Source organism: Fukomys damarensis, unplaced genomic scaffold, assembly GCF_012274545.1.
Source record: "Fukomys damarensis isolate Sample0158 unplaced genomic scaffold, DMR_v1.0_HiC HiC_scaffold_9, whole genome shotgun sequence".
Classification (NCBI taxonomy): domain Eukaryota; kingdom Metazoa; phylum Chordata; class Mammalia; order Rodentia; family Bathyergidae; genus Fukomys; species Fukomys damarensis.
Window position 1 is genome coordinate 20,563,869 of NW_022900921.1, and position 10,649 is coordinate 20,574,517.

Consider the following 10,649-nt stretch of genomic DNA (forward strand, 5'->3'; position numbering starts at 1 on the left):
TGGGGGGGCTCCTGCTTACCTTTTCCCTGCAAGTAGAAGTCCCTCCTGGCTCTGAGCTAATGTGGGTGATGGGGTGTCCCGCTCCCCTCCGCCCTCTGCCACCCTGTGTTTCTATGGTCTGAGGGCTGCCCCATACCCTCACTATATCCCAGCACTTTCTTTCAGATATGCCAGTCAAAATGTAGTTATTTATTCACCATTGGGGTTCTTTTGTGTGTTAGGAGTTGCGTCTGTTAGCCATCTCCAGTCAGCCATCTTGCTGATACTCCTCAAGGGTCCTGATCCTTTATTTACTATGATCTCAATCTTCACAGTGAACCTATGCAGGAGGTGCTGAGTTAAGTCAGGACTTATGACCCAGAGCATTAAAGTATGTTTCTCCTAGGCACATGGGTGCTAAGTGTTGCTTCCATCTGTTAAGACTTATCGCCTCGATGCTCCATGAAACTAAGTTATACAGTTCAGCTATCAAATTCTTAGCACTGTGTCAGGTACCATGAGCTTTGTATCTCATGCTTGTCCCGACAACCTATAAGACAGTATGGCAGTCAGCCTCTAAAGTGGCTCCCAATGACCACCACCTCCTGTATCCATGTCTCCTCTGTGGTTCCTTCCTCAACAAATGTACCTGATTCATGTAACCAGTGTCATGTAGGGATGACAGTGCAAGTCATTCCCATAGTCAGATCACACGAGATCTCGTGGCTTCTTTCTGTTCATTCTGTCGGAAGCTGGTCTCCTTGTCATGAGGACTGCTCCACATAGTGATACACAAGGAGAAACTGAGGCTTCCTGCCAACAACCAGCACAGTAAGAATGCACTGTGTTGGAAGTAGCTCATGCTGCCCCAGGTTAACTTCTGTAAAACCCAGCCTTCACTGTGTTAAGTCCATTCTTGAGAGACTCCAGCTAAACTGTCTTCAAATTTCTGACCCACCATAATCATGTCAGATGAAAAAAAATGTTCAGTGTGGTTTGAGCTACTATGTTTTGGAGGTAATTTGTTATTGCAACAGCAGATACCTAATTCAAAAATGTATAATATTGCCCCCACTGTCAAGATGAGGGGACTGAGGCTTGGAAAGTGACAGAACCAAGGCCATATATCATCTAAGTGGCACAGCCAGCACTTGAGCCTAGACATTCTGATTAGGGGACCATAACTCCAACCCTGTTCCTCCCGGTCCTCCCTCCCATGAGCATACCAGCCTCACCTTGTTCACAATGTTCTCCACTGAATCCAGGCTGGCACAGGCAGGAGGGCTCCCCTCGATCTGAGATGTGGCACTGCCCATGGTGGCACTTGAAGGCTGAGCATGCATTGGCAGAGTCATTCTTGTGGTCACACAAAGCCCCTCCATAGCCCTCGGCACATTTGCACATGTATGAGCTCCCAGCTGTTACACACTTTCCATGGTTGCAACTGGGGGCAGAGAGGAGGAGGAAGAGGAGGGAACCAGACAAGAGTTAGTGCTACTAAAGGCACCTTTTGTCCACCACAGCCAGGAACCAGGCTTACACCAAGCAACCCAGAGTGGTAGGACCTTTGACTGAGTGTGGTCCAAGAGGCATCCATCCCATGGTGTGTCCTTTTGCAGCCAGTGGCTGAGCATTTCTCTTTTAAGTACCCTATCCTAGGCCAGGGATTTAGCTCAGTGGTTCCGCTGCCTGCCTTGAAAGTGCGAGGTCCCAAGTTTGATCTGCCATACCTCCTCCTCCCAAAACACCCTGTTGCAGTGGCCAAAGTCCATTTCTAGCTGTGACCACAATAGAGGCTACTTTAACACACACACAGCACTTATGTATCCAATTGGTAAGTCACTGCTTGGAAGAATGTAAACTTTCCAAAAAACATTTTAATGGCTTCATCATCTTAAATGATAAAAAGGCTATTACTACTACTAGTATAGGTTGAGCCATCCTAATCCAAAATCTGAAATCCAACATGCTCCAGAGTCCAAAACTTTTTGAACATGAACATGATGCTGCAAGTGGGAAATTTCACACCTGACCTTATGTAATGTATTGTGGTCAAAATGTAGATGCTCTAAAAATCTTGCCTAAAATTACCCTGAGGTTGTGTGTATAAGCTGTATAGGAAACACAAATGAATTTCATGTTTAGATTTAGAGTCCCATCCCCAAGATATCTCATTATGTATATGTAAGTATTCCAAAAATCTGAAAACATTCCTGCTGGGATGACATTCAGAGCTAGGATTCATATTCTAGAGTAACACATATTCAAAAGCAACAGGAGGCTCAAACTCTTTATAGCTCTCCCTCCTTCCGGATCTAAAGTATTATCTTCCAGCTTGTTCAGCCAACCAAATTGCCAGTTTTGGCTCTGGTGTTTTGTATGGCTGATTCAGATTTCTTAACCTTAGGAATACTGCATTTCTTACAATTAGCATGAGGCTGGGCAATAACAGGTCCTCAATATGTATTTGTTCAATGAATAATAAGAGATCAAACCATTAAATACGATTCCGCTGTGCACACCTATGCAGACCTCATGTGTCAGGACAATTGCTGGGGGACTGAAATTGACTGTCATTCTACTTGCCATGCCAAAAGGACACCTTTCTTTAGTCACACAGAAATGGCCTGATGCCGGGCAGGTTCTAAGGTCCCTTGACAAAGACTAGTATTTTAAGCAAGGCCTGTGCATGTTCATGTCTGTGAGCAAGGCCAGCTGGTCAGATTTACAAGCTCAGCTTCTCAACTTTTTGAGCAGTTCTTCCGTCCCCATCGGTGCCCCCTTCTCCGGTGAGGGCAGAGACAGCATGTACGTAGGGAGTCCGGGGCTTGCAGGACACTGACCTGTGGCCGAGGCAGGGGTCCCGGGCTTCCTGGTCACACAGTGGGCCAGTCCAGCCTGGGTGGCACTCACACACCACGCTGTCCTTCTCCACGGAGCGGCACAGGCCGTGTTTGCACACAGTGCAGGATTTGCAGCCTGGAGAGACCCCCAGGGACTGCGGCGGGAGGGCCTTGAAGTCCTGTAGCTCATTGTTGATGCGCACTTCATGGATGCAGCCATGGAATCCACCCAGAGGCCGATCGGCACCCTGGCGCAAGGCTGAGAGGCCCGTGGAGGTTGGAATGCCTGTAGGAGAAGGGCCAGGACAGCCTGAAACTCCTCTCCTGTCCACTCGGCTCACCACACCCAGCACCCAGAAGTCCTCATGTGTTTAGCCTCTACCAGAACACACTGTTCTTGGTTTAGAGCCTGGGGCCTCTGCTGTTCAAGGTAATGGACCAAAACCTGGGCCTTTCCCACACAAGGACACACATCCTTGGTCCTGCAATAGGCCTACTTAAAAAACTTAAATTCATTGCTAATACTTAATTTTAGAAAATTTCTCATAAAGGTCTGTAGTTTGTACTTCCCTAGAGAAAGTGAGTCAGGTCACCCACTGCCACGTGGTCCCACTTCCTCAATCGAAAACCACTACCCCTCAGAGCCCTGGGATGGATTGTATACCGACTTCTCGCTCTTCTGCCTGGGCATCCCCTTATTCCAGCCCTGCCAGAGAACCCAGGGAAAACAAGCTGAAGTTTGTGGGAGAGGATGTGGTATGGGGAATGGTCTTCATTCGTGGAATTATGGGGTTCAAGGCTTCAGACTACTGCCCTCTGTTCTGTGTACCCCTCTTTCCAGGATCTTTGAGAGAATGTTGCTAGAGACCTGATTTGCTTTCTAATTGAGTCTGATTGTGATTTCTCTCCCCGCTGTACTGCTAGCTGCCCACCTCATACACAGAGAGCCTGAGACCAGTCTGCAGGCTGGAAGCAGGGCACTTAGGTTGCTCTGTCTACACCTGGAGCAGGTTCAGGGGAGGGGAGCAGCAGTCTGCCTCTGGGGAAAAACTGTCCCTTCTGGGTTGGCTGTAGGCCAGATGCAGTTCCTGGCTCCCTGCCTCTGGGCGGTGGTCGGCCTGTTAACAGTGCCGATCCCAGGTCTTACACAAGCCCCTCAGAAGGCGACTCTTGGTGTCACCTCTAACATCTATATTGAACAGACTAGCCCAGTGGCTTTTTCTGCACACAGCTCTTTGAGAACCACCAGTCCAGGGGCTGCATTTCAGCCCCAGGCTCTACCAGACTGATAGCAACTTGTATTTTGGGCCTTTCTATAACCTTTGTCTCAAATGGGTGCCTCTCCAGGAGGACTTTGACTTGAAGCCTGCAGTCTAGTGCCTAGACCTGCTTCCGTCTCCTGCTGCTTCTCCTCACCCTCCTTATCCCACCTTCACCTTACCCCAATCCTCAGCTCCTCTCTGAACCCTTGAAGTTCCCACAAAGATTCCCGCTCCCTTTCCTTTCCAAGCATGTGTCCAAAGTACTCTTGTTTCCATGGGCTGGCTAATGCCTATTCACCCTTTGAGTAATCAGCTTTGCCATTGCCTCCTCCAGGAGGCCTTTCTGGATTGGCTCTGGCAGTGGGTACTGAGATGACAGCAGGGAGCCCCTGGTGGTAGTTCTGGGTGCAGGTGCTGAGGTGGGGAGCAGAGAGGGGCCCAGGAGGACAGTGTTACCTCCAAGGTAGAGGGGGCTGTTGATGCCTACAGCTGGCTGCTTCTGGAGCTTCCCAAGGCTCTTCGGTGCTCCTTTATCCACCACCAGGTTCAAGGTCTGGTTTAGCATCACCAGCTCCACGCTGTGAAACTGCCCATCATTTACTGTCTCCACACTAGGCAGGAAAGAAAGCAAAGAGCCAGTAGTTTTCCTTCTGTGGCCAGGCACTGGGCTGCTGACTTGACCAGCATCACTTATGCTTTGTTTTACTTTTTGATTTTTTCTGTTATTGTGTGTGTGTGTGTGTGTGTGTGTGTGTGTGTGTGTGTGTTTTTCCCTCTCATTGAGTTTATCAGTACATTTTAGGTATACAGTGCAGTTACATTCATTATTGGGATCCTGTACCTTTACATGACAGGTCTTGGTTCTCCTTTTTTTTCCCTTGTCCCTGCCCTCCCTTCACCCCCTCCTCCCCTCCCCGTTTACAAACACTGTGTTTCCATTTTTAAATTTTCTCATATTTTTTTCTTTTCCCTTACTACTTTTCCCCTACCCTTCCCACTTTTCCTACACCTTTAGCCCTTTTCTTCCTATTTCACATTGTCAATTATATCATTAGGATCTTATGTACTATTATAGTTTTTCACACCAGAGAAACTATTCAGTATTTACACATGTGTGACTTATTTCACTTAGGAGTATATCCTCAATATGTATCCATTTTCCTATGAATGAATCTAATTTCTCATTCTTAATGGCTGTTTTTGTTTTTTGCGACAGGGTCTCACTATGTAGTTCAGGCTAGCACTGAACTCACTGTGTAGCCCAGGCTCGAACTTAAGGCAGCCCTTCTGCCTCAGCCTCCCAAGTGCTGGGATTACAGGCATGCATCGCAATGCCTGGCTTTTACATTTTTATTTGGAAAAACTTCAAATTTCAAAAGTTCCAAAGATATAGTACAGAAAATACAACCAAGTTTCTCCTAGTGTCTACACTTGCTTTATCATTTCTTTTCCCCAACCCACACATTTCCCGAGCCATTTAAAGATAAGATATAAACATTGTGGTGCTTAATCCCTAGATACCTCACTGTGCATTTCCCAAGGATGAGGATATTCTCTCAAAAAACACAGCATAGTTAACAGCTCAGGTAAGTTTAATATTACACCATTCTTTAGTCTATCCTCTGTGCAAATTTTCCAATGGATCCAATAACGGCCCTTGTGATATTTTCTCCTATTACAAAGTCCAGACTAGTGTCAGGTAGTACATTTAGCAATCAGCATGTATTTGCCTTGTCTCTGTCATGTAATAGGGTATCCTCCAGTCACCTTTTTAATTGTGGCTCTACCTGTGTGCCTATTGTTTACTTAATGCATTTCCCATTTAATTGTCCTTAATTCCCCTTGAACATCAGTAAGCATTTAAGTTGGCAGTGCTCTACAGACACTGTCCAAGAAAAAAATTGTTTTAGTGGGACTTTAATTTTTTCTAATGCATAGGAAAACAATTCTCCCAGTTAAAATACCAGTAGTTTGTCTTCGTCCCCACCTGAATTCATCTCATGGCCCGCCAAGGTCATGAGGTGCCACATTTGGGGAAATAATGCCTTCCAATACTCCTGCCAAGGAAGTTTGTTGTTCCCCTTTACAGAAATGAGGACAAGGAAGCTGGGGAAGTGAAATAGTGTACCCAAGACTTCAAAGCTAATAAATGATGCAGCAAGGGTCTGAACCAAGGAACGTGCCCCTTCCCCACACTGCTAGTCCCAGCAGGCACCCCAAGGGTGTACGACGGCCCAGACATGATGCCAACTGGGTCTCATTACTTACACATCATAAACTTTGTGAAATGGGGTATCTGTCGATAAAGACACTGATCCACAGATGGGTTAAGTGCTTTGTCTGAGATCACCCAGCAAATATACACAGAGAATTCATAGAGAAACTAAAATTAAAAATAAATGAGGAAAAGTTTATTTTGGCTCACAGTTTTGAGATTTTAGTCTTGGCCCTATTGCTTTGTGTCTGTAATGGCACAGTACATTATGGTAGGAGCGTGTGGCAAAGGAGGCCTATTTACCTCATTGCACCCAGAAAGCAAAATATAAGAGAGCAGGGGCCAGTGCCTGGTATCCCCTTCAAGGGCCTGACCCAGTTTTCTCCCTCGAGGCTCCACCTACTTGAAATTCCACGGTCTCTTAGTAGCAACGCAGGCTGGCAGCCAAGCCTTCAACACAAGGGAATTTGGAGAACCAGCTCCCCACCCAAGATGTGTGTAATAAATTCTGGGCAGCCACTGGGCGTATAGGACACTGTGGGGGTGGCTGCTGCTTGGGTGGGTGGTCTTGGCACACCCAGCATTACACTTTAGGGAGGAGGGGCAGCTATTTTCCATTCTCGATACACACAGATACAGTGAGCACAAACACCAGAGATCCTTCCTGTCTGCTGGCTCTGTTCTCTGCTTTCTGAGTTCCCTGACTAGCCCAGGCCCTGGTGCATGGCCTCTGAGGACAGCCAGCCAGGAGGCAGCTCCTTCCTGCTCCGTTCTGGGCACTGGGGTGGGAGAGTATGATAGTGTACCACAGCAGAACCTATCTACTGATTCCTCAACCTTCCAGCTGCTCAGGGCTTTGTGTTTCTGCATATTTCCACTGGCTCCTTACCATCTCTGAGTGCATTTTTGTGAGCACCAATGTCACATGGAAGGAACATAAAGAACTTGACTAAGAACACAGTGCTTGGAAATGGTGAAATTGAGGTTCAAAGTCAGGATGGATTCCAAATCTAAACCTCCTTTACCTTGTCTGTGCCAGTCAGTGCACATGGGTTAAAGGGTCGCCTTGTTCCTGGTTCATCTTAACCTGAGTTTTCTATAAACAATGCCAAAAAAGCCACTGCTTTTCACATGGTGGGTTCGGAAAACCTGGAGGTTTTGGGGTTGGCAGTGCTGAGAGGTCTGATTACCACCATCCCAAAATCATAATGGCTCCATTTCTACTTGCCTTAAAAAAAAGTCTTGGCCTTTGAAGTAAAATCCCAGTGGGAAGAATGATTCTACCACTACAAGAGAAGCAAATGAAACCTGGTTGTTTGCATTAAAAGAAATGGTATTGGCACCACACTCCAGAAATTAGTCTCTTGGAGAGAGATTTAGGGATTTCAGGGGAAAGAATGATGATCCGAGAGTCTTTCTCATTATTTACTGGGTCAGACTGAGCCAGCATGAAGAGGGAGAGGGACAGCAGAGAAGGTGGCAGACCTGGGCTGGATAGCCCATCCGGGACTGGCAGGACCACACGTTCTGGTCATTTTGGACATTACCTTCTCTTCTGCTTTTTTTTTGGGGGGAGGGTGCTGGGGATCAAACTCGGGCCCGAGTGCTTGCGAGGCAGGTACTAGAACCACTGAGCTAAATCCCCAGCCCTTTTCTTTTGCTTTTAATAACAGTGGTGGGCAGCCATGCGTTGAATGCTTGGGAAGGACCAGGAGCTCTGCGCAAAGCTATGAAAGGGACTTGAATTCTCTCATTTAACCTTAACACCCCCAGGTGGGAGGCACAGTTCTTTGGCTATTTGGAAACAAGAGACTTAAAATGCCCATTGTTTTATGGTGGCAGTGGTCCCACTTCTCAGCCACAGGACCCTACACCACTGTACAGAGAAGGGGATGATAAGGATAAGGGTGGTCCTTCCCCTTGGGTGCTAGTGGTTCTCACCTGGATGCCCAATGTGACCAATAGGTGGTGGTAAAGCTCCATAAGAACATGTGCCTGTGATTTCGTTGGACAGCTTGATTCTTGCATCCTCCTGTTCTGTCTTCTGGCCCTGTAGCCAGCAAGGAGGTTGTGCCCACGGGGTCGGGCAGGGGAGCTGGCAGAGCACATTTTGGTGGAAGCCTGACTTGGGTTTAACTCTACCACTTAACTAGGCTTCCTCTGGATATCAGACTTCTTATCCCTCAAAGAGGAGAGATGCTGCTTGCCGGGGGCTTGTACTCAGGTTCAAAGGAGACAAAGACCTTGACAGAAAATGGAACTGTAGCAATTAAGACACCAGGAGCATGCCATGTGCCAAGTAGAGCTTGCTTGCTGTTTTAAAAGGGCAGCTACTTAAAAACTGGGATATTTCATGCAGAAATCAGCTTTTTCAGCTTCTCTTGATAATCTGTATTCCCCATGGCAGCGTCTGTTGGAGCTGAGGTCAGATGCCTCTCTGTACGTGGCCTGTGCCCTTCCGGCTACTACAGTCCTCAGTGGTCCCTCCTGCACATCCAGCCTGGCGGCCCTATGACTTTTACTTGCTTGGGCCCTTGGCCTTGCAGGCTGGGGAATTTGCTTTCTAACGAGCCTTGCTACTGAGGATCAGAGAAATCTTATCTCTTTATGAGAGGCAGGGCAGGGCTCAGGTGGGCTCTCTGTGTCTTTCCCCTGGGAACCTGGAATAGAATCTTGATGCACCTTTACACCTCCCATTATACTATGGCTGAGCAGCTGAACCAAAGTAGGTATCAGCAGGAGAAAGACTCTGGGACCCAGCTGCTCCAGGTCTTCAGTCCCGCAGGGGCTCTGGCTTCTCATGCTCAGCCCTTGGCTGTCGGTAGGGTTATCAGTGGGCAGAAGTCTGCAGACTCCCAACTCCCCTGGCAGATGGGCTGTGGTTTGGTTTTCTGGCTCTCACCCAAGGCTGAGGTTGCCTTCCTAGGTCCCTGAAGTGACTCTAAGGAGAAGACCTTTTTGTTTTTGCTTTTTTCTAGAATGGCCTCCTGATCCCCTCAGCTGCTAATAGCTCAGCCTGTGTCCTTCATTCACCTGAGGCTCCTCCATCTTTCAGCACACCTTCTGCTGATGGGGGACTTTCCTTCTCCGGCCTCTCCCCTTCCTAGACTGTGGAAACGCTTCTTGGGGTAAGGCAAAACACATCATCTCTTTGTCTAGGGATCTTTTCTTGGTCCTCCCAGCAAAAACATGTGCACTTTTTCACAAGTGTCCTCATAGCATGATGCTGGTGGCCCCCCTGGGACATGTTAGATCCTGCTACTGCTGCTTCGTGTGTGTCTTCTTCTCTGGTCTGTGTGTGTTTCATCCTGTGTTTCCTGCATCTGGCCCAGGCCTGGTCAAAGGCACCTGACAGATGTTTATCAGATCAATGAGTAGAAGAGAGTACTGCAGGTTGAGCTCCTCTAAGTTGAAAATATGAGATCCAAAATACCCCACAGTCTGAAAAATTCTCAACACCAACATGATGTCACAAGCAGAAAATTCCATATCTGACTCATGTAATGGGTCACAGTCAAAGCATAGGCATGGTAAAAAAGACTATAAAATTCCCTTCAGGCTCTGTGTATTTGGTTTATATGAAACATGAGTGAATTTTGTGTTTGGATTTGGATTATATCTCCGATAATGTATAAGCAAATATTCCCACATCTGAAAGCATTTGAAATAAAAACCACTTCTAGTCTCATGCATTTTGGGTAAAAGATATTCAACCTGTACTAGGGCAAAACCAGGACTGCCTCCGAGGAATGCACTGGGAAGCAAACATATGTTTAATATGGGATTTCTGGAGCACAGGGGCCCTTATGATCATGAGCTGAAAGGCACTAAAGATCTGTCACCAGGCTTGGCTTGTGAATCCACGCCAGGCCTGCCTGGACAGGTGTGACTCTGCTCCTCCCATGGATCGGGCCAAGAGTCTGGTGTCTCCCAGTGCCACTTCCTGAACTTTATGACTGTCTTTGGGAGGTAGCAATTTTCTCTTCCCATCGCATAACTCAGAGTAATGATTCTATATTCCTACTACCAACATCCCCCTTTAGCAAGCCACTGCCTCCACCAGTTACTAGCAGGGTGAGAGGATGGTGGACTGCTCAGGGAGAGTCCTGAGCTTTGGACACTGCCTGGCTACCCCTGAAAGCCTGGTTTTCACTACCTTTCCTCTGCAGGTCCCTGCCCATACTCAGTTTGCCAAGCGTACTCTGAACCTTCAACAATACCCCAGCAATTGTCCACAGTATACCCAGAGGAAACTAAGGGGGGGAGGGGGAGGGAGGAGAGAGGAGAGAGGAGAGGGGACAGAGCGACAGGGAGGGAGAGGGAGGGAGAGGGAGGGAGAGAGAGAGAGAC

The 10,649-nt window shown here is 47.6% G+C and overlaps 1 protein-coding gene and 1 long non-coding RNA gene across 6 annotated transcripts in view; one reads left to right on the forward strand and one right to left on the reverse strand.

Annotated features, from left to right (window-relative positions):
* LOC104860888 overlaps positions 1-10,649 on the forward strand; it is a 106,085-nt gene that overhangs the window by 81,311 nt on the left and 14,125 nt on the right. For all 3 annotated transcript variants that reach the window (XR_004516406.1, XR_779840.3, XR_004516407.1), the window contains exon 3: positions 9,278-9,427. This is a non-coding gene — a long non-coding RNA (uncharacterized LOC104860888). The remainder of the gene's footprint in view (positions 1-9,277; positions 9,428-10,649) is intronic.
* Slit3 (slit guidance ligand 3) overlaps positions 1-10,649 on the reverse strand; it is a 552,271-nt gene that overhangs the window by 14,725 nt on the left and 526,897 nt on the right. For all 3 annotated transcript variants that reach the window (XM_010622214.2, XM_010622217.3, XM_010622215.1), the window contains 3 exons: positions 4,541-4,695; positions 2,823-3,108; positions 1,215-1,423 (listed from right to left, as the gene is read on the reverse strand). In XM_010622214.2, coding sequence (XP_010620516.1) covers positions 1,215-1,423; positions 2,823-3,108; positions 4,541-4,695 — 650 coding nt within the window. The remainder of the gene's footprint in view (positions 1-1,214; positions 1,424-2,822; positions 3,109-4,540; positions 4,696-10,649) is intronic.